Genomic DNA, 23617 nt, shown 5'->3' with positions numbered 1-23617 from the left:
GGAGAAGAAATGTAGTAAATGTCTGTGGCTTTAATGTATTTTATTGATCCTAAAATATACTTTTCTCTACTTTTAACCTGTCTCAAATTTGGAATTATTTGCAATTGATGTACTTCACAATTTATTTGGCAGTGTTTTTTTTCTTTTTTCTTTTTAGGGGGCTAAATATAATTACTGGGGCATCTTATAATTGATGATGTGTACTGGATTTGTGGAATACAGTATTTGCTAGTTAGGTAAATTTTAGAATTTAAAATATCCTGGTTCTGACTTTGAGAAAACATAGTCTTCGAATGGAGATACTGTAATCTTTCGATTTTGGAACTGTTTTTGAAAGTTCATGACACAGACTGTGACAAAGTTTTCTAAGTATTTTACAAGATGGAGATGTTACAAATTTTATCTTATTTTATTTTGAGACAGGGTCTTACTCTGTTGCATAGGCTGGAGGGCAGTGGGTGGCTCACTGCACATGGCATGCAGCCTCAACCTCCCAGGCTCAAGCAATTCTTCTACCTCGGCCTCCCCAGTAGCTGAAACTACAAGCACACTTCACCACGTCCAGCTAATTTTTAAAATTTTTTGTAGAGGCAGAGTCTCAAAAATGGTCCTGAACTCCTGGGCTCAAGTGATCCTCTTGTGTCCGCCTTCCAAAGAGTTGGGATTACAGGCGTGAGCCACTGTCCCAGGCCTAAAATTAACATTTCTATACACAAAATACACATTTTCCCTTCCGCTTCACTGTCACTTTTACGACAAATCTAACAGTGGTTAGACTGGATCATTCTCTGACAGGGACAGCATTCTTCCCTACCCCCCAGACTTATTTAAAGTAATTTTCCCAAATCCCTTTGAAAAACTGGCTAAAGTTGTGAACATTTCTTCAGAAGTAATGCTCACATCTCCTTACAATTCTTTTACAATTTTCTGGTTTGCAGTGTTAGGCAATTACGCTTCTTGTTTTTGTTTTGTTTTGTTTTTAGCATATTGGTTAGAAACTAGAGAAGTGTTGAGTAAGATGATACTGCCTTGATTGCCACTTTAAGAATGCTTCTGTTTCACCATCAAATATGATTGCTGGTAGATGCTTTAAAAGTTTATTTGTATTTCTGTATTGCTAAGAGTTTTTCTTCTCCTAAAATCAGGATTGGGTTTAAAATTTTGAGATTCTTAAGTGGTGGTTCTTAGAGCATTTATTGAGATGATCCTGCGAATTTTGTTCTTTGATCTTTTCATATGTTAAAATACATGAATACATGACTGTCTTAAAATTGAGCCATCCTTATTGTTGGGATACATTTCACATCATAGTGTTGGATTCAGTTTGCTTTTTTTCCTTCCAAAACATTTGAATTCATATTCAAAGTGAGAGTCTCTTGTGTTTTCAGGTTCTATAATCTGGTTGAGAAATTTGGAAGGTTTTGTCTTCTTCAGGAAGGCAGCAATCAGTGTTTCCTTGATAGACGTGAAGTGCAGATATAATACATTTACATTTATCGTTATCACTCGTTTTGTAATTCTGCTCATCTTACATTTATTATGGTTTCCATGCATTTGGTTTATTTATGTATAATCATGGGGTACAAGTCCAGTTTTGCTACATTAATAAACTGCATTGTGGTGAAATCAAGGCCCCCAGAGCATCCATCACTAAAGCAGTGCACATGGTACCCACCAGACTGCCTCCTGTCTTCCACCTCTCCACCCCTCCACCCCTGCAAGTCTGCATTGTCCATCATTCCACACTCTGCGTCCATGTGTACACATTATTGAGCTCCCGCTTACAAGTGAGAGCATGCGGTATTTGTCTTTCTGTGTCTGAGTAATTTCACTGAAGTGTTTTGGCTATTTGGGCTCTTTTTTGTTTTCGTATGAACTTTAGGATTTTTTTTCCTACTTCTGTGAAAAATGATACTGGTATTTTACTGGGGATTACATTGAACCTCTAGATTGCTTTGGACAGTGTGGTCATTTTAACTTTATTCATTCTTCTGATCCATGAGCATGGGGTGTTTTTCCATTTGTTTGTGTCATCTGCCATGTATTTCATCATTGTTTTGTAGTTTTCCTTGTAGAGATCTTTTGCCTCCTTGGTTGAATGTATTCCTAGGTATTTTATTATTTTATTTTATTTTGTAGTTACCGTAAATGGGATTGCCTTCTTGATTGGGTCTTTGGCCAGATCATTATTTGTGGATAGGAACACTACTGATTTCTGTACATTGATTTTGTATCCTGAAACTTTTCCTGAATTCATTTACCAACTCAGAGTTTTTTTTTGTGGAGTCTTTAGAGTTTTTTAGATATAAGATCATATCATCAGCAAACGGGAATAATTTGACTTCTTCCTCTTTTCTAATGTGGGTGCCTTTTATTTTTTCCTCTTGCCTAATTGCTGTGGCAAGTCTTCCGGTATTGTGTTGAGTAAGAGTGGTGAGAGGGGCTATTCCGGTATCGTTCCAGTTCTTAGAAGGAATGCTTTCAACTTTTCCCCACTAACTATAATGTTGACTGTGGGTGTGTTATATATGGTCTTTTTTATGTTGAGATACGTTTCTTTAAAGCCTAGTTTGTTGTGGACTTTTTATTATGAAAGGAGGCTGAATTTTATTGAATGTTTTTTCTGAGTCTATTGAGATGAGTCTATTGAAATAAGGCTTTTGACCTTATTTCTGTTTATGTAATGTATCACATTTATTGATTTGTGTATGTTGAACTATCCTTGCCTCCCCAGGATAAATCCCACAGGATCATGGGGTATTATATTTTTGATGGTGCTGTTGGATTCGATTTGCTAGTATTTTCTTTAGATTTTTCTGTCTATGTTCATTAGTGGTATTGGCCTGTAGTTTTATTATTTTGCTGTGTCCTTTGTGGTTTTGGTAACAGGATAATACTGGCCTCCATTCCTCAACACATGTTAATCCTCATCTGTTTCAGGAATTTCACATTAAGCCTCACCGCTCCTTTTATGTTAATGTGTTACTGTTTTTCCTAAAATGAAGTGTATTGGCATGCATGGAACAATATGTGGTACCAAATATTTCTTTTAAATTTACTACTGAAATAATAAGTATTTGAAGGGTAGATAGGGAGATATGTGCACACTAATAATAATTATATTTGTTCAACTGTTTGGTATTGATTTAAGAACCTTGTACTAAATATTTTATTAAATACTTAGTTTTTGGCCTTAATTTGGATTTTCTAATAGATTCAAGAATCTGCATCATTTCCATAATCAGAAAATTGTTTCTAAAGAAAGATATCTGGAAATTATCTAACAGCAGTGAAGTAGTAATTTAGTCACATTCCTGTACGTAAGTCATAGTAGTGAGTAAGTAAATAATATTGCTGATATTGTTAACCAAGATTAAGGGCAGCGTAAAGTTTTATGTCAAAGATAGTGGCCTGAAAAACGGAAACAAGGATGGGAAAATGTGTTTAGAATGTTCTTACTATAATCATTTAAAAATATGTTTCCTCCTTCATCCCTAACCCTCCTCGTCACCACTTTGTAATTCTTTTTAGTCTAAGTGTTAGGTAAGTTAGACTTGGACCATCCTTAGAGAGGCATTAGTTTTCTACATTCTACTTTATTGGCAAACTGGTTTTATATGAAGGTTTCAGTGTTACAAAAAATTGGAAATAGGTTGAGATAAACCTTTAGATAACAAGAAATAGAGATGAATATTGCTGTGTAATGTAATGATGGCCTTGAAAGCTACTTGGAAGTGCTTTCTCAATTAATAATTGTAATGAACCCAAGGTTTCTCTTTTTTGAATAATTACAGGTTAAGCATCCTTTATCCAAAGTGCTTGGGACCAGAAGTGTTTTGGATTTTGGAATTTTTCAGATTTGGGGATATTTGTATATACATAATGAGATATGTTGGGGATGGGACCCAGATCTAAACATGAAATTTGTTTCATGTACACATTATACATGTAGCCTGAAGGACTTCATATACACTATTTTTGTGCATGAAACAGTGTTGTGACTGCAACCCATCACATGAGGTCAGATGTGGAATTTTTCACTTGTGATATGTTGGTGCTCAAAAAGTTTTGAAAATTGGAGCATTTCGGATTTTGGATTTTTGGATTAGGGACGCTCAACCTGTAATAGAGAATAGACTTTAGATTTGGTAACTGTTTTTATAAAAGGTTTTCTTAAAGGTACAAGTATAAGGGAACTCAGAAACTTTAATAAGAGATTCCCATTGGCTAGAGATATGTCAATTTCAGGTTCAGAGAAGATTTTTTCAGTAGATTTTATCATCAGATATGTGTAATCCATCAGTTTATCATGATAATTTGTATAATAATTCAAAGATACTCATATACTGTAAAATTTACTCTTTTAAAGTATACAGTTATGTGTGCAGGGTTGTGCACCTACCACCACTAACTAATTTCAGAAGGTTTTCCTCATCCCAGAAGGAAATTCCACATCCATTAGCAGTTGATACCATTTCTCCCTCTTGAGTGAAATTGCTGGGTCTTAAGATACTTCCTGTAACTTTTTGAGGAACCGTCAAACTGTTTTCCAGAGGGAATGTGCCGTTTTACATTCCCATCAGTAATGTACGAGAGATCCCATTTTTCCACATTCTTGACAACACCTGTCGGTCTTTTTTTTATTATGGTCCTCATGTTGGATGTGAAGTAGTATCTCATTATGGATTTGATTTGCATTTATGTAATGACTAATGATGTTAAACATCCTTCCATGTGCTTATTGGCTATTCGTATATCTTCTTTGGGAAAATGTTTAAATCTTTTGCCCATTTTTAAATTGACTTGTTGAGCTGTAAGTTGTCTCTGGACACTAGACACTTATCAAATATATTATTTGTAGTGTTTTTCTCCTCATGCTTTGGGTTGTTTTTTTTTTTTTTTTTTTTTGGGAGTCTGAGTCTCGCTGTGTCACCCAGGCTGGAGTATAGTGGCCCGGTCTTGACTCACTGCAACCTCTGCCTCCCGGCTTCAAATGATTCTCCTGCCTCAGCTTCCTGAGTAGTTGGGACTACAGGCGCCCGCCACCACACCTGGCTAATTTTTGTATTTTAAGTAGAGACGGGGTTTGATGATATTGGCCAGGCTAGTCTCGAACTCCTGACCTCGTGATCCGCCCACCTCAGCCCCCCAAAGGGCTGGGATTACAGGTGTGAGCCGCCGCACCTGGCCGCTTTGGATTGTCTTTTCACTTTCTTGATAGTGGCTTTTGATGAACAAAAGTTTTTGTTTTTGTTTTTGTTTTTTTGATGAGTCCAATTTATGTTTTTTCTTTGGTTGCTGATGGTTTGGATGTCATATCTAAGATACCATTTCCTAATCCTGAGGTCACAAAGATTTACACTTACGGTTTTCTAACTGTAGGTCATATTTAATTTTAGTTAATTTTGTGTTAATTTTTGTACGTAGTGTAAGGAAAGGGTCTAATTTCATGGTTTTGCATCCAGTTGTCCCAATATCATTTGTTTAAAAAAAAAAAAAAAAGAAAAGATTGTTTCTCCCTTGGCACACATGTCCAAAATCAATTTACTGTAAATGTAAGGATCTATTTCTGGACTCTTCAATTCCATTGATCTATATATCTATATTTATTCCAGTACCGTAGTCTTGATTAATGTAGCTTTGTCGTAAGTTTCAAAATCAGGTGTGAGCCCTGTACTTTGTTGTTCATTTTCAAGATTATTTTGGCTATTCTGCATTCCTCGCAATTCCATGTGGATATTAGGATCAGCTTGTCAGTTTCTGTGGGGGAAAAGTGCCTGATGGAATTTTGACAGAGATTGCATTGAATGCTATATAGAAACTAATTGATCACCTTAGGAGATGACAGGGAGCCAATTTTTCAAATCTGTCTTGGAAACTAGTAAGTAAAGGTATTTTTCCTGTTTCATCTGTGTGAACCATACCAACGGATAACCACATCGTAGGTGGAGTATCTCTTTATACATGTATTCCATTGCATTGGTGAAAAATAAATAGCGAATTAGTTTGTCACAATTTTTGCAAATCCCAGTGAATGAATTAGTTTAGGCATTGAATATCAAGAGCTGCTAACTTTACAAAACGAGAGACAAGCATATGCTTTCTGATAAAATAACCCACCACCACCTGTAGTCTCACCAAAAGGACGGAACGTGAGACTAATCAATTTGTTGTGTCCAGCTGCCAGTTTACTGGAAATAAGGAAGCAAAAGGACTACATTGAAGAACCCCATGATGTTGCAGTCATTTTACTGGAACCTCTTTAGGTCAAATGCCTTGAGTTTTTCCGTAATTATAGAAAATAAAAAAGGATCAAGAGGGAACTTATAGATTAAAAGCTACTTAAAAGACATAATTTTAAAATTATTTCTTTCCTTTTCAGAATGAGGCTTTTTTAAATTTTAATTCCTTTCACGTCCCTCCAAATTACATACGTACATTCATAGACATGGATACATACATACACTGTTGCTTTAAAATGTTTAAACAATGCATTTATATAAAATTTTAAGTATATTTAGGTACATATATAGTTTTAGGTAGAAAATACATATCATGTGTATATAAGTATAGCTTTGAAAGATCCTTTCCTCATTCAGTTATCTATGTTTTTTTTAAATTTTTTTTTTTTTTTTTTTTTTTTTTTTTTTTGAGACGGAGTCTCGCTCTGCTGCCCAGGCTGGAGTGCAGTGGCCGGATCTCAGCTCACTGCAAGCTCCGCCTCCCAGGTTCACGCCATTCTCCTGCCTCAGCCTCCCAAGTAGCTGGGACTACAGGCGCCGCCACCTCGCCTGGCTAGTTTTTTGTATTTTTTAGTAGAGACGGGGTTTCACCGTGTTAGCCAGGATGGTTTCGATCTCCTGACCTCGTGATCCGCCCGTCTCGGCCTCCCAAAGTGCTGGGATTACAGGCTTGAGCCACCGCGCCCGGCCAGTTATCTATGTTTTTACTTTGTCCTATTAGAAGATGTAAATTTTTGATCAATTTAACTTCTATGTAGAATTTCCTACGATGGGTGTGTCTCATTTCTTTAGACATTTTGTTAGTTGATTGAAAGGCAGTTTATTGTCAGTTTTTTAAAATTCCAAACTGTAGTGAATATCCTTATCCGTGTATCTCTTCTAAAGTGTATCCTAAGTTGTTGAGTACCTGTAGAGTTTCAAAAGACGGCACCAAATTTCCTTCCTTATATCTACTCCTGAGAGTACTTAACTTGTGCTTCCACTCCACTGAGTATGTAAACTGTGTTAGGTTTTCTGTGTTTATGTTAACTTCAGCCTTGCTTACAGGATAAAGTTAGACAACCTTTTTTTATTGGTTTTGAAAACACCTGTGAAAAAACTATTCTTGTATCATGTTGAATAAGGTAGTGTTGATATAAACCAGATTGCTGTTTTCCATGTGATTGTACCATTTTACAGAAGGATGTTGTTTAAAAAGTGATACTGGAGGTTGTATAGTAACTTTCAGCATTCAAGCCCATAGTTACGATTCTCTCTTTTTTTTTTTTTTTTGGTATGTATTTAGAAACGTACATTTTTCCTCCCATCTATACAACAGATAACTGGTATTCCTCCTTAATACTGCTTAATACTGTCTCTCAGCTGATGCTGGGTTTTTTGTTTGTTTGTTTGTTTGTTTGTTTCTTCTCACTAAAGAAGTTGAGCATTTTTCCCTCTAAGTTTACTGACCCATTTTTTTTCTACTTTTAAGTTCAGGGGGTACATATGCAGGTTTGTTACTTGGGTAAATTGTGTGTCACTGAGGCTTGGCATAGGAATGATCCTGTCACCAAGGTAGTGAGCATAGTACCCGATAGGTAGCCATCCACCCCACACCCCGTTCCACCTCCCCACTCAAGCAGTCCCCAGTGTTTATTGTTCCCCTCTGTGTGCCCGTGTGTATTCAGTGTTTAGCTCCCACTTACAAGTGGGGACATCATAATACTTTGTTTTCTGTTCCTGTGTTAGTTCACTTAGGATAATGACCTCCAGTTGTATCCATGTTGCCACAGAGGACATGATTTAATTCTTTTTTATGACTGCATAGTATTCTGTGGTGTATATATACCACATTTTCTTTATCCATTCCACCACTGGTGGTCATCTTGGTTGTTTCCATTTCTTTACTATTGTGAATAGCACTGCAGTGAACACGCATGTGTCTTTTTGATAGAATGATTTATTTATTTATTCATTTATTGATTGATTGATTGATTTTGTTCCCAGTAGTAGGATTACTGGGTACTGACCCACTTATATGCCTTTTTAAAAAAATATCACTTTATGTTTGCTATTTTTATTTAAATCATTGATAAGAGCAACTTAATAAACCTTGGTTTCTTGTTGAAATTTTTTTTTATTGTGCCTTGTTTTGTGTCTTTTCTTTATGAGTAGGTTTATTTCAGGGTGATGGGAAAGAGAATTTTTTTTTCAGTGTGGCTTTATTTATGCCATCGGCCTTCTCAGCTTGGTGTGAGGAAGCTTTTTTTTAATTATAGTAATTTTTTAGAAACAGATTGCATAGAGGTGTGTGAGAGAGAGAGAGAGATTATAGTTAAAATAAAAAATGCTATTGTCTGCTGAACTAATTTTCAGGTAGAAGTTAAAATGGCTGACTTTAAAAAATTTTGTATACAAGTTAACGGAGTAAGAAAACCAGACTAAGGTGTATAACTTGGGCTTTTCACGTTGACTTTATTTAAATAATTGTATCTTAGAGATACATGATTCAGCTAACATTGAGTAAGAAGTGAGCAGTCCAATATTCAGGCTTCTCTATCACCTAGCTTTGAGTCATTTTTAATGTTTAAATTAAATAATTTTATTAAATTATTGGCATTATTTCTAAAATAAAATCCTATTTCTCAGATCTGATGTATTAAACCATAAATATACTTTTTATATTGCTAAGTGTTGAGTATTTGGCTAGTTATGAAAACCATGATTTGAATTAAACTCACTTTGCTTATCAGAGCTTTTTCATATTTATTTTCTTTACTTTACAGAAGTACAGGTATCAGGATGAAGACACACCTCCTCAAGAGCACATTTCCCCACAAATCACGAATGAAGTGGTGGGTCCCGAGCTGGTTCACGTCTCAGAGAAGAACTTATCAGAGATTGAGAATGTCCATGGATTTGTTTCTCATTCTCATATTTCACCAATAAAGGTAGGATAGTATCTATTTCTTACCGTTACGAATTACATATTACTTTTGTCAGACATACAGCTCATGCTTGGAGAGAAGTTTTCTTTCATGTAGGTTCTCCCCAGCCCCCACCCCCCATTGTAGTATCATAGTTATGGAGAATTTCAGGGTGCTCATTAGTACTCAGGAAAACTGAAAACATTTTTAAATATATATTTTATAAATGAATGTTATTCAAACACTTGCTTTTAAATATTAGTTGGTATAGAAAAAGTGTGTTTCCAGCACTTTGGAAGGCTGAGACGGGTGAATCACTTGAGGTCAAGAGTTTGAGACAAGCCTGGCCAATATGGTGAAATCCCGTCTCTACTAAAAATACAAAAAAATTAACCAGGCGTGATGATGCACGCCTGTAGTCCCAGCTACTCGGGAGGCTGAGGCAGGAGAATCGCTTGAGCCTGGGAGGCGGAGGTTGCAGTGAGCCTAGATTACGCCACTGCACTCTAGCCTGGGCGACAGAGCAAGACTCCATTTCAAAAAAGAAAAAGAGCGTTAACATTATCTTTAAATTCCAAATATGTGACCTTTCCTGATCCTGTCATCTCTCCCCTCAGAGGTAACTACAATCCTGAGTTTATTTACCCTTCTTATTAAAGTTCTACTATATATTTAGATGGCTAATTGTTTTGCATATTTTGGACTTTATGTAAATGGACTCATACTGTATCTTACCTTTAACTTGCACTTTTTACTCAGTATCACATTCCTCAGGTTGATTAACTTTACTGCTTCAGAGTTTTCTATTTTATGAATATACTACAATTTATTTTACTTTTGATGGATATGGATTTATTTTCAAGTTATTACTAGTATAGAAAGTGCTTCTAAAAACACAGGTTATATATACATCTTTGTGAATAATGCCAGAGTGTTTCTCAGTAGCTGTGTCATTTCCATTTTCAGCAGCAACATCTAATGTTTTCAGTTGATCCATGTTCTCATCAATTGGTATTCTTATTTTCGGCATTGTTTTGGTTTTGAAATGGTATCTGATTGTGATTTTAATGGGAATTTTATTAGGGAGGTATGATATATTTATTGATCCTTTAGGTTTCCTTAGTGTTATGGGCCCATTTAAGATTTTTGCTCGTTTTTGTATTGGGTCGTTCTTTTTATTAATTTGTATTTCTTTATATATTCTGAATACTAATCCTTTATTGGTTGTGTGTATTTAGCTTAAGGATCATTTCTTACTAGTAAAATTCACCTGGATTTTGTAATTCTCTTTGAGGAGTGTTAACATACTACTGGTTAAAATTTTTTAGTGATTATAGTACGATTCAAATTTTCTATCAGTTAATTTTGCTAGGCTATTCTTTTTTTGAGTAATTTTTAACATTTCAGATGTATTTTGAAATTATTATTTATGATATCCTGCTAATACCTTTTAATATCTGTAGCATATGTAGGCATGGCCCCTTTTTTATTCATAATATCGTTTATTTCAGACTCTTTGTTTTCCTTCACCATTCTTGCCAAAAGTGTCCATTTCAAAGATGGTCTTTTCAAAGAACCATCTTAAAAAAAAATTATCTTGAGTCCTTGCCCTGTGTGCCCACCCTTATCCCTCTGTTCTTTTACACACATACACATACATATAGACGTGTTTATGTATGTACATGCATATGTGTATATGTAAATATAAATTACACGTAGGATAGCTGAGTATCAATTAAAGATTGTGTTCAGTGTAAGTAATCTCATCTTCCCTTGAGGAACTAAAAGAGAGTTAGGGAGAGTAAACAGCCAAAAAATCAGTTGGCTGTTTACCAGTTAGTGGCAGAAACAGTTCTTTTATCTTTTCTTCCTTTCTCTTTCTATCTTTTTTTTTTTTCTTTTTCGGTTTCTTTGAGTTTATTCTGTTTTCTTGTTTTTCTAGTTTCTCAAGTCAGTTGCTTATTGCACTGATTACCAGCCTTCTTTTCTAGTAGTATTCATTTATAAATATTTCTTGAAACAGGATTTTTAAATGTATCCCACAAGTTTGAATATGTAATGTTTTCTTTTGTATTTTTTTTAACGTCCAGTGTGATTTGTTTTTTGTTAGCCTCATGAGTTACTTAGAAGTGTGTTTAATTCTTAAACATTAGGGACTATTCCTTTTGTATTGTCTTTTTTGTTTTTGTTTTTCTGAGACAGAATCTTGCTCTGTTGCCCAGGCTGGAGTGCATTGGCTATCATAGCTTACTGCAGCCCCAAACTCCTGGGCTCAAGTGATCCTCCCAGCTCAGCCTCCCAAGTAGCTGGGTCTACAGGCACACGCCACCATGCTTGGCTATTTTTTTGTTTTGGTCGAGACAGGGTCTTGCTTTGTTGCCCAGGCTGGTTTTGAACTCCTGGCCTCAAGTGATCCTCTTCCCTTGACCTCCCAAAGTGCTGAGATTACAGGTGTGAGCCTCCGCACCTGGCTCATATCTTCTTTTGGATTGTATTTTCTCATCTCATTTTCCCTTACTATTAGCTGGAAGTTAAAAATTGTTTCTCTTCCATTAGTGGTTATTGTAGAAATTTTAATATATGTTTAACTTAAAAAAGTCTAAAGTAAATAAATGCCTTTCACTCTTATTCCAGACAGCATAAGAACCTTAGCATACTAAAGCCCGAGCTCCCGTCTTGTTGTGTGGGCTGTTCCTGTCAGCCCAGGCCTGGTTTTATCTTGATTGAATTAATTTAATTTATTATTTTTGTCCAAAAACACTCCCGGGATATGTATACTTTTTAAATTTCTGATGTTTTGAATTTCTCGTCATCCTCATTGTTACAAACCAACCAAAGCCAATTTGCATATGGCCAACTCTGGTCTTTTGGTAGATCTTTTAGTAGTTATTTTGGTATGTTTGCAGATTATGACACAAGCAGACATTTCAACAGACAGTGAGCCAGCATGCATATTTTATGTAGCCTGTTCTTTAAATCTGATGAAACCCCAGCTTTCCATTGTTGCCTTAAAAATGCTCATTCTAAGCAGATAAAACAATATTCCAGACACAAGATTTTGTTTACCCAGTGTCTCCAGACGTCTTACGGATTAAACCTAAGGTGTTATCCCTAAGGGTTTAGGCCTCTCCAGAGTCTTCCCTTTCCTAAGCAAGGGTGAATTCTGTCTCTAAATTAATTCAACCAGTTCTCATAACTGGGATACTATGCATTTCACCAGCAAAATCCCATTTTGCTCTTTAATAAGCCACTACTTTCATCAGTGACTTACTTCATTATGATAATTGGGAAGACTTTTGGTGTAAATCAAAGATTAATATGACAAAACCCCCCTTTTTTGGTGGTTGTTTTGTTTGGTTTTGTTTGTTTGTTTTGAGACGGAGTCTCGCTCTGTCACCCAGGCTGGAGTGCAGTGGCACGATCTCAGCTCACTACAAGCTCTGCCTTCCGGGTTCCCGCCATTCTCCTGCCTCAGCCTCCCGAGTAGCTGGGACCACAGGCACCCGCCACCATGCCCGGCTAATTTTTTGTTGTTTTTAGTAGAGACGGGGTTTCACCGTGTTAGCCAGGATGGTCTCGATCTCCTGACCTCGTGATCCATCTGCCTCGGCCTCCCAAAGTGCTGGGATTACAGGCGTGAGCCACCGCGCCCGGCCGACAAAACCCTTTTAGCAGCCATCTCCATATGTGATTCTTCTAATTAAATGCTAGGTGATCAATCTTGGTACGTGAATTGAAATACAGACTGGCCTTTGGGAGGTTTACAAGTTCTCCAGGTGTTTCTAATGTACAGGCACAGTTGCGAAGCATTGTCACGCCACTATTACTGCTACTGTAGTTGACCCTTGAACAACATGAGTTGGAACTGCACTGCTCCACTTATATGTGGATCAAACAAATGCAGATTTCAAACAAATGCAATCAAACATAAGAATATTTGTGTGTTGCAAAACCCAAGTATACAGAGGACTGACTTCGTATAAGCGCATAGCTGACTTCAGGACTTCGGTATGCGAGGATTTGGGTATACTCGGGCAGTCCTGGAACTAGTCCCCCGTGAATGCAAAGCTTGAGGTATTTTCCTGCACTACTGTGCTATCTGTGTTGAGCTATTTACAAGTAAATTTCTGACATCATTTGTCGAATCCTTCTAGAGTGAGAGACTTAAATTTATAGTATTGAGAAAGAACACATTAATACTTTAAGATTTTCACTGTGTTCTTAATCTGATTTATTCATTCCTTAATCTCCTGACCATAAGTGATGTAAAGTCAGTTTTTTGGTATCTGCTTTAAATTGCTCTTTTTCTTTACATGTACTTGCTTTTTGTTTATTATTACAATGATAAAGGATTATCTCCCTTACAGCAAATATTTTATAGAGGCTTACATAAAGGAGTATGTTATTAAAATTAAAATGTCCTTTATCATCAGTTGTAAGACTTAACGTTTTCCACATTTACCATTTCTGAAATTGGTAAAAATCTTCCAGTTGTTGGCATTTTATCATTGCCTTACCTGAGTGGCAATCTTTGTGTAGTCATATGTAAACCTTTGTTGACATGACACATTTTGTTAAGATCAAGAAAGTACCAGCAGGCTCTCATGAGTCTTAGGGTGCCATGGTAATAACTCAGCTGGTTAATGAGAAGCAGCTGAAAACCTGGCCGTCTTTGTAGGCCATTCTCTTGCTCTGCCTTGTTCGTTTTGTTTTATGTTGTTGGGTATTAACAGAATCAATCTCTGAAACAATTATAAATAATCCTCTGGGGCTCTTAAGTGAAACCACTAGTCCCCTTTCCCTCACTTTGGTTTGCTGGCTGTCTGATTCATATTTGCAAACTGAATAGATAAGGATTTCCAATCCCAGTAGAAAAAAATTGTGTATATTCTCTATCATTTCTTTCTAAATCACGCTTTAATATGTTAATGTTTTTTCCTATTGTAAACTTGGTAAACACATTTTCTTGTATATTTCCTGTGTAATATCATGATGTATCAAGTACTTGATACATACTATTACCTGATATATTTGCACCATAATTTGATGACCATATCAGCTCTCTGATATCTGTTACCTTCATTTTTATTAGATTTTTTTAGATTGGTAAAAATCTTCCATTGTAAGGAAAGCTACAATGAGTGATCTTTGGACATGAAAAGTATTTAGTTTATTTCCTTTGGATGGATTACCAGAAGTCAAATTACTGGGTCAAAAGAATATGAACGTTTCTCAAGTTCTTGAAACTTTCTGACAGATTGTATTCTGATAGAATTGTAATTTAAGAATGATTAAGGCTGTTTGGGGAATTTCTACCTGGTTCCCCTCTTTCATTCATAGGTTACTGTGGCAGGTACCACGTGAAATAATTATTTGAGGGGTGTAATAGATTTGGAGTAGGTAGGCATAGCAGAGTAGGTAGGGTTTCTTTAACTTTTTGTTAGAAAACCAAAATTGAAGGAGAACAACCCTTATTTTGACATAAGAAGGCAAGCTTTAATGTTTTTTCATCTTAACTTTTAAAAAACCAGAATAAATGTTGTAAGAAGCTCAAGAGTTTATTTAAAATACAGTGTCAGGTATTAGACTAGTAGTCTGTTTTTAAAATAAAAGCTAACATAGAGAGCTTTTCCTCTTACATAGTATTGTGGTTTAGAGTGAAGTGAACAGCTGTTATGCTGCATGTAGAAGGCGGGATATAAATTATTATTTTTATAATTTGAAAAAGTATCTTAGAATAACAGTGGTTTGCTGAATAGATTGTAAATTAGGCACAGCTTTAGTCTTCACAATTCTAATAAAAGCTAATGTTAAAAATAAAATTTAATAGATGCTTTAAAAATCAACTGCTAGCATATTAGTTGTGTCAAGCAAGTACATGCATTTAGCAAACAGTTATTAAACATCTAGGCTAGTAACTTTGTTAGACATCAGTGATTAGCATTCTTTAATGGAAAGATACGATGTAACATGAAAGAGGGAGAAATTAAATTCTTGGAGTTTTCTGAAAAAAGCAAGTTGACATTTGAACAAAGTGTTGAAGGATGTGTAAGATGCCAAGTCGGAGGAGGCAGTTACTGGGGTAAATAAATACAGTGGAAGTGTGATAATCACAAGAAACTGTAGAAATGCAGGAAGGTTTATGATATTATTGCTGATAGTTAGGTTGCATGTTAGGAAATGAGGGCAAGATCTAAAAGACCTGTATGATGAATGTTATTATGAAGGGTTTGCCACCATGAAATATGCCGTGAATTAATCTATTAGATTATTGTGGTGGGATGGTGGCTCTCATTACTAGAATCATGAATAAAGTAAGATAGTGATTGGGTTACTTTATTCAGGACTTGAAGATAAAGTCCTGAATAAAGTAATTATATTTTATAATTTGATTATAAATAATTATATAATTATGATTATATTTTATGATTATATTTTATAATATAAAGTAATTATGATTATGATTTTATAATTTAAGACTCTGAAAGGGATACTTTCTTGCCAGTGTTGGGAAGAATAACAAGAAAGAAATTGGGGATGTAATAGTTTTTTTTAAATCTTAATGTAGAAGAGAAGGACACAGTGGGTAGATTTTGAGGTTATATAAGAATAGTGTCAAGATTCTAAAACTAAAAATGAACTGAAAATTAGGAAAAATTGTTAGAACACTAAATCGAACAAATAATAACCTCGCCTTTTCCCAAAAAGTTTGAAATGTACATGAAGCAACAAGGAGGACAGTAGGAGCATTATTGAGTGTATGGGAGGTTGCATCATCATTGAAGAAACAAAGAATATATATTTGGTTTTTGTCTTCAATGGCAAGGAAAATTATGTTCAAACTATCGTATATAAAGTAAACATTGCTAAGAGGGACTTGAAATCAAACCAAAAAAACAGGAAATAAGCAGATAAGTGTGCTAAATAAATATGTTTCCTAGTGTTTTATTTCATCCAGTAGTATTGAGAATACTGTGAAATGAAATCACTAGCAAAAAAAAAATGTAAGAAATGGGAGTGGCAGAAAAATGGACACAAGCAAATACAGGCCTTTTGAACCAAATGCTAGAGGAATAGAAGTTTTCCTATTTCTAGTATATAATGAGCAGTTTTTGAAATCAACTTTATTTTTACATCTCTGGAACATATTAAAATATTATTGAATTTTTTCTGTTTTACATGGACCTGGTATACTAAGGTGAGCATATAGTTTGCATACATTGACCACTAGATGGTGCTCATACAGAAGGGATTTTGTGTGTGCGACATTCAGGGTTTTTCTAGATAAATAACAAATCTATGTTCTTGTCAATCTTCTCAGTCTTGTGTTATCTCAATACAGTTCTATGTTTTGAAATTTAATAGCCCACATTAGAAAAGAGTAATAAAAATGCCTGTTATATTGCATTTACATTACATTAGCTTTGTAGTTACTTTGTATTTTTTCTTTTCTTTTCTTTTTTTTTTTTTTGTACTTTAGAGTTTCAGTATTGCTTATCCCCTTGTCCTTTACCTTTTTACATTTTTTCACTAAGATTATTTAGTAAACTGGGCATGGTGGTAACCCCAGCTACGTGGGTAGCTGAGGCAGGAGAATGGCTTGAGCCAAGGAGTTCAAGACCAGCCTGGGCAACATAGTGAGACTCCGTCTCAAAAACAAACATAAAAGATTATTTAGTACTTGCCTTTGTTTCTGTAACTAAAGACTGCTGGGTTTGTGACTTTAGAAACACACACAAATAACTGAGAACCTATCCAGTATACATTTTTAACTGTTTTTACTTTCATTTAATATTAAAAAGTAAATATTCCTCATAGTCATAAATTTTTCATAATCCTGTTTTGAAATACATAGTAATCCACTGAACTAATCATATTTAGTTTACTAAATTAAGCTTTCTCCTATTGTTTAGGCTAGAATTCTACTATAGATTATATTATCCCTCTGAAAAAGAAAAAACATTACAGAAAAAAGAATATTAATTCTTTGTATGTCATATTAAAATGTTAATAGTGGTTCCTTTTGGTAGTTTAGATTGCATACCATCTTTTAATCCATTGTTTTAAATAGGTTTTCCTGGTTTTTCTTTAATGAACTTAAATTTGGTTTTAATGGAGTTTTATCTTTCATCTCTGCTGTGTAATGAGAGAGGATATTCTAAAGCAAAGAGTTGGTTGCCTTCCATCTCCCAGTCTAATCTTATGTGAAACCCCTCTTGTGATTTAGGTGTAGATTTTATGTGTGCATATACTGACTGCTGGCCAATGAATGAGGTGTTCCTAGATTTTTGTAGGTCATGTAACAGGACGTTTTCATAAAGAAGCCTTTCTCAAAACTTGAAGTTGTTTTCTTGATGTGAATGGATTTGGATAGGAAATTCACATTGAGAAGTATTTCTTCCCTGTACATTGGGGAAATATGGGGGGCAGTGATCTGTCAACTTTAGATTGTACCCCTAAGTTCTTTGGCTCTGTAGGCTAAATACATGTACACTAAGAGCCTACTATTGTCTGTCTGTTAGTACTGTTTACAGTTTGAGGTAGGAGATTTGCATTCAACAGTTGTATTCCTGATCTTCATCCATACTAATTCAGAATAACAGAACTCATGTCAGTTCTTGGGTTTTCTCCTCCCCTTTTCTTAAGGTTTTCATCAGACATGGATCAAGGCACATATTTTAGGGCCAGACAAATTACTGTAGCATTTGTATAAACCACACTAATCAGGTATTTAGTAGGTACCTGGTCCATAATAAAACTTGAATTTTTTTCCAGGAGGTTTCATTTTTTCCTTCACAAGAGTATTATTAGTTACCTATCTGCCCTTAGTGTTTTCTTATATTCTCCTACTCCGAATTGGATAGGATCACTCTGTCTGGGGCCGCAAGTTGTCAGCTACTGCCTGCACAGTCCTTGGGAAGAAGCAGCATACTTTCTGGTATAATCTGTCACAAAATATCTTACCCTCAAGAGTCCCACGTGGCTCTCAACCCTTACTGAGCACATGTTCGCGTCTCAGCAGAGGTGTCACAGAGACAGGGCTAGCGTATTTTCTTGCTGAGTCAGGATTTGCAGTGGCCCTCAAGGTTGTAGCGTATTTTCTTGCTGAGTCAGGATTTGCAGTGGACCTCAAGGTTGTCGTTTGACAAAAGGCTGCATCTAGTTGGTGCTGGTAAGCACGTAGACAAGCAAGATTTTGTCAGTCCACATCTGAAAAAATTCTGTGGCTGAGGTTGGGACTTACGACATGCTCTTATTAACTTAAAAATTGAATTATTCAACCAATAGTAAATTATTAAGTAGCGTTTTTGTTCACATATTGTTTTAAAATGACCATTGTTGTAATATTTACTAATATAGCACAGTGTTAAGAGGGCTTGCTTGGGAGTTTGTGATTCTCAAACTTGAAGGTACTTAGGAGTCACTTGGGAAGCGTTTTAAACATAAAAATTCCCAGGTTCCCCCTGCCCCTAACATTTTGATGGGGAGAGGATACACCAATCTGCATATGTAACTAGCGCCCCAGGCAATTCTCTGGCGAACTATTATGTTAACGTAGATGTTAGATGTTCCTTTAGCAATCAAGTGATAGTATTTGGTGAACCAGAGTAGTATTTATGTAGAGTTGGATACAACATAATTTCACTGATTATAAAACAAAAAATTTACCAGCGTTCTTTTTCATTTTTAGAAATTTATGACCTTGTAATCTGAATGTTTATAAAATACTAGAGAGATGATTCTGATAATTTCTTGAAAGTTCTTTTTTATCATAAAAGTTGCAGAAGCAAAATATTTGTTTTAGTAATTAATCTACCTTGAGACTCAGTTATTAATCATTAAAAGCCAATACATTACATAAAATGATAAAGGAAAATCCATTTGTAATGAAGCGCTATCATTAGATATTCAGAGTTTAATGTAGGCAGCACCTTTGAATAACTTAGAGCCAGTGCCAGATGATGTGTAAGATCCTGCCTGGTGTAGAAATTTGGATATGAATGACAAAGATTCTTTTAGTGAAATCATTTAAACAGTCAGAACTATTTGCAGAGAGAATCCTCTTGTGTGTTTTAATTCTGTTCATATTTATAATTTATATAAGCAGTGAAGGTGCCATTGGGTTTTACTACAGACTGTGGTTGAAACTTGGTAATCCAGGGTTTTTCCACCCAGTGCTTTAAATCAGGCAGCCAGCCCCACAGGGTCTTGGTAGTCCAGTGTTTATAGCATCCTTCTTTACCTGCTAATCGACCTCGCTTCCTGGATTTCAGTCCATCTAGTTATCAGCTAACAAAAGAACAGCTTTTGGTTCCTGCAGACGCTGGTGAAAAAATAATCATGAGAAAGAAATCCACCTTATGTCGTCTTTTTTGTCTGCAAAAATAAACTCAGCCATCATACAGCTAACAGGTACAGAGGGAAGATACGAGCTCTTTCATAGGAAGAAATCGCTGAGAAAATGAGCATCATTTCTCAAGGTTTTTATTTTCACTGATCTACAAGTGATGCTGCTGTAATTCTAGCTGCAGTTTTTACCGATCATTCACCACTCAGCAGCTGGTAGAGAAGTAAGCCTGCTTGGCAACCACCTGCAGGGCTGCAGAGATGAATTACATTTTCGGAAACAACACACTTCTATACTCTCGCGGCAGTCGAGGAGGCAATACTAGCTCTAGCCATGGCTCAGCAGGCCCAAAGCAGAAACACTGGGCAAAAAAGGGCTCGTCAGATGAACTGCAGGCTGAGCCAGAACCTTCACGCTGGCAGCAGATAGTTGCATTTTTCACTCGAAGACACAGCTTTATTGACTGCATCTCGGTAGCCACCAGCTCCACCCAGGTAACATACCACTTGTTGAAATTATTTTCAATCTATTTCTGTTTACATTTGCTTTGTAAAAATGTCTTAATATAGAGTTTTTGTTTAAAAAATAGTCTTATGGCTTGAAACCTTGGATGTGTAGAAATGTATGTTTTCTGTCCATCCATGCAGGTCTTTAGCACAAAAGGGGGAACAAGAAATATTTTTCCTTATGTTCTTATGTAATACCAAACAAAATAGCCTCATATTCAATTGAATGACTTTTCTAAAAATACAAACCCATTGATACATAAATTAAAATACGAATTAATAATGCTCATCTCCTTTTTAGACTGTGCTAAATGCTATAGAGTATGATGTCTGACCAAAGAAAATGCTGGGTTGTTTAGTTTTTGTATGTTATTAGATAACCTTAGGGAGACTATTATAGTAAAGAAACAGAAGATACTTTGAAATATTTTCATTTTTCAGTGTTTTGAAAATAGATTCAATTAATAATTGGCTAGTATTATATATACTTACATCTTAGCTATATTATGGCTTATTCAAGGAATTTAATGAATCCTTTTTTGTAAATATTATTTATCTAGCTTAATTTGAAATTAGTGAACTTGTGCAATTACACAGTCATGGAATATTTTTTCACATATTAAAATCACAATTTAAAGAGTTGAGCAAATACTAAAAGTCTCAAAATTTTAAAAAAATCACGTAACACCACTTTTTGAGGAAATGAGCTATTGTCTATAGGAGGAAAAATAAAGAAAAATTAATAATTGTTTGAATGAAATACCTATTGTTTGGTACAGGGGTGGTTTGGGGAAATATTCATATTTCTAAATATTTTTAAGCAGTCAGTTCAACTTTAGTAAAAATAAAAGGATGATAAATTGTCTAATTTAAAAATAAGTTGAGAATGCATTTGTCCTCTGACATCAGTGATATTTAAATTAAGAAAATACATACATACACATTCCTTAGGACCTTTTAAAATAAATTCCCTTAAAGCTATCTTTTAAAGAAAATAATAGAAGCAGCACAATAAATATAAACTATAACTGTCAACAGTTCTATATTTCTTTGTATATTTTTTATAAATTTCTTTACTGTTTTTGGTTACTAGAATAATTGTCTTTTAAAAGTGTGGATTTAAAATAACATCAGCTTTCTTAAGTAAGAAATTCTGCTTATTTTTCTTAAATATTTGGGAGAAATAGAATTACCTAGGAAGGGGGAGTCATTACGTAGGCATTGAGGTTAAGTTACAATCAAAACTTATTGAATGGGCAACCATTGATTTAACTCTTAAATTGAATACTGCCCCATGAATTTTACTAACCTTATTTTGACTACAATTATATATATCACAAAAGGATGCAAAGACTAAAGGTTGACAGTGTTACTCATTGTAGATAATACTACGTGGTATTTTCCATTGTCAACAAAAAAGATATCTTTAAAACTTTTTATATATATATGGTTTATGTAAATACACACCCTTCTATATATGTATACACAGATAACACTAGCATTGATATATTTGTCACTCAGTTTATTAAAAGCATGCAAATGAAAAGACAGGAAAAGTAGTTCATGTATAAGCTGTTGAAACCACAGAATTACATTATAGTTACTTGGGAGTTGGAGCAAAACGTTGCTATCATTGCGCTAAAATAGTCATGACCTCTATTTGCTGATCAATTCTACAAAGCCATTTTAAATGTTATCCCCTTACCCACTTTGGTTCAGAGTATTCCTGCATGCTAATATGTGAGTTATTAATAGTTTTTATTTCTTTCAGATCTCTTTCCTGATTCTCATCTTGTCTTTTTCATTACCTTTCTATTTTATTTCTAGAAATACAGGTATTAGGGTAGAGGTTTTAGCTTCTGTTTTTCGTGCACTGGAGTACCCACATTTTGTTTTTCATTTTATACATTTTTATAACTGATACATTGGATAGTTTATATATCTAATTTTTTTATAACTTACTGGAGTTCATTTTACAAGTTAAAATATAGGACTGAAAAATAAGTTTAGGTGTAATTGGATCTTAGCTGATGCTAGAATATTTTTTTAAATTTCACTTACTGACTCCTGGCTGGCGCTTTCTTTTGCAGCACCAAGGGATTTATTGTTAGAAACAACGTAGATTGAAATTTCATACTTTGAGCATATAATATATACCTTTGAATATAATAGGGTGATTTGTACTGTGATTGGTAAATAACAGAGGTCTCTTATTTCACTGGTGTCAAAAATACTCTTTAAGATTTGATAGAAAGATTACCTTTGAATCTAATTCCTTATCACTAAGCCACATGATACTTTTTGCAGATTGGAGAGTTGTTATAAGTCAAGTTCTATTAGTATGAAAATTATCTGGTTTAGTATCCCCCCAATTATAGTATAAAAATTACCTGGTTTAATATCCCCCTAAATATATCACTGTACATAAAAAGAACCTGTACTTTATAGATTCATTTAAATTGCTTGTCTGCTGGAGGTATTCATGTTCATAACTAAGATTGTGTGCCATGTTCTACTATGGTACCTGGGACTCAGTAGGAAGTCATTAATGTTTTTTGAATGATAAGGAAGTTGAGTGGTTATAAACTTTTGCAAGACACCTAGCTCCTCAGTTAGGGTTTGGCATGTAGTTGGTGTTAATAAATGCTTATAGAATTAATTTTTATTCCATTCTCCTCAAATGTTATCTCCTGGCCTTCCAAAACATGACAACCTAATCTGATACCTCTTGAGTACCTGTATTGGTTGGATCTTCTCTCTTCCCTCACAAGTGTCTTTGGTTTTTCCCAGCAGCCCATCTCCTTTTCCACTGCCTTTTCCACAGCCTTTTCTTCCCCTCCATTCTTCATATTATCCTCCAGTCACACTTCCCGGATGCCCCTGATTTCCTCACCCCTCTCAGTCCCCACTCAGTAGTGATAACCAAATAGCTTACAGACTGCCTCTAAGTTTTATCATTTGATTGTATCTCATTTTACATTGTGAGTTTTTTGAGGGGTTATTTTGTTTTTTAATGTTAAATTAAAATGAGTTTCTTATGAATTACATTGGTGAAAACTTTTTCTGTTTGAGGCTTCATAGTGGTTTTGTCCTTAATTTCAAACCATTTAATATAGAAAAAGTTCTCTGTGCGTTGCCAAGCCCTCCTTGGTTCCTCACCCTCAGCATCCCTCCTATTCTTGTGTTTAGGATCACTTAATAATCTGCCCCGTCCTACTTAGCATACGCAGTCCTGTTCCAATCTGGGACCAGTTTTTATATTCAGCAGGGTTTTAAAGAACGCCAGCGCAGTGCTTCTAGACTTTACTTGATTAACACCTAGGTGAAAAGTTGTATTTACTTAGTGATATCAACATTTATTAATGACAGTAGTAATCTTATGAACTTTAAATAGCTGTGAAGTGTTCGGTCATTTTGAATGTGTGTATAGCAACTCTTCATACATTTTGGACTACTTGAAAATCTCAACATATAAGATCATTATACATATTCAGAAAGCTCCCCCACCCCTCAAAAAAAGCAATTAACATGCCAAATTAAGCTAAGAGCAGCAGAGCTCTATTCCTAGAAACATGGAACAGACATAACTTGTCAGAATTGAAATAGAATAGTAAA

At 35.1% G+C, this 23617-nt stretch overlaps 1 protein-coding gene across 21 annotated transcripts in view; it reads left to right on the top strand.

The window, feature by feature from the left end:
- Positions 1-23617, top strand: part of DLG1 (discs large MAGUK scaffold protein 1) — a 276675-nt gene that overhangs the window by 98670 nt on the left and 154388 nt on the right. For 20 of the 21 annotated variants that reach the window (NM_001266294.2, XM_028843322.2, XM_015132614.3 and 17 more), the window contains 1 exon segment: positions 9008-9172. In NM_001266294.2, coding sequence (NP_001253223.1) covers positions 9008-9172 — 165 coding nt within the window. 21 annotated transcript variants of the gene reach the window in all.

Source organism: Macaca mulatta, chromosome 2 (genome assembly GCF_049350105.2).
Source record: "Macaca mulatta isolate MMU2019108-1 chromosome 2, T2T-MMU8v2.0, whole genome shotgun sequence".
In the NCBI taxonomy this organism is placed as follows: domain Eukaryota; kingdom Metazoa; phylum Chordata; class Mammalia; order Primates; family Cercopithecidae; genus Macaca; species Macaca mulatta.
Note: the sequence above shows the minus strand (reverse complement) of the source record. Positions and strands in the feature narration are given on the sequence as shown.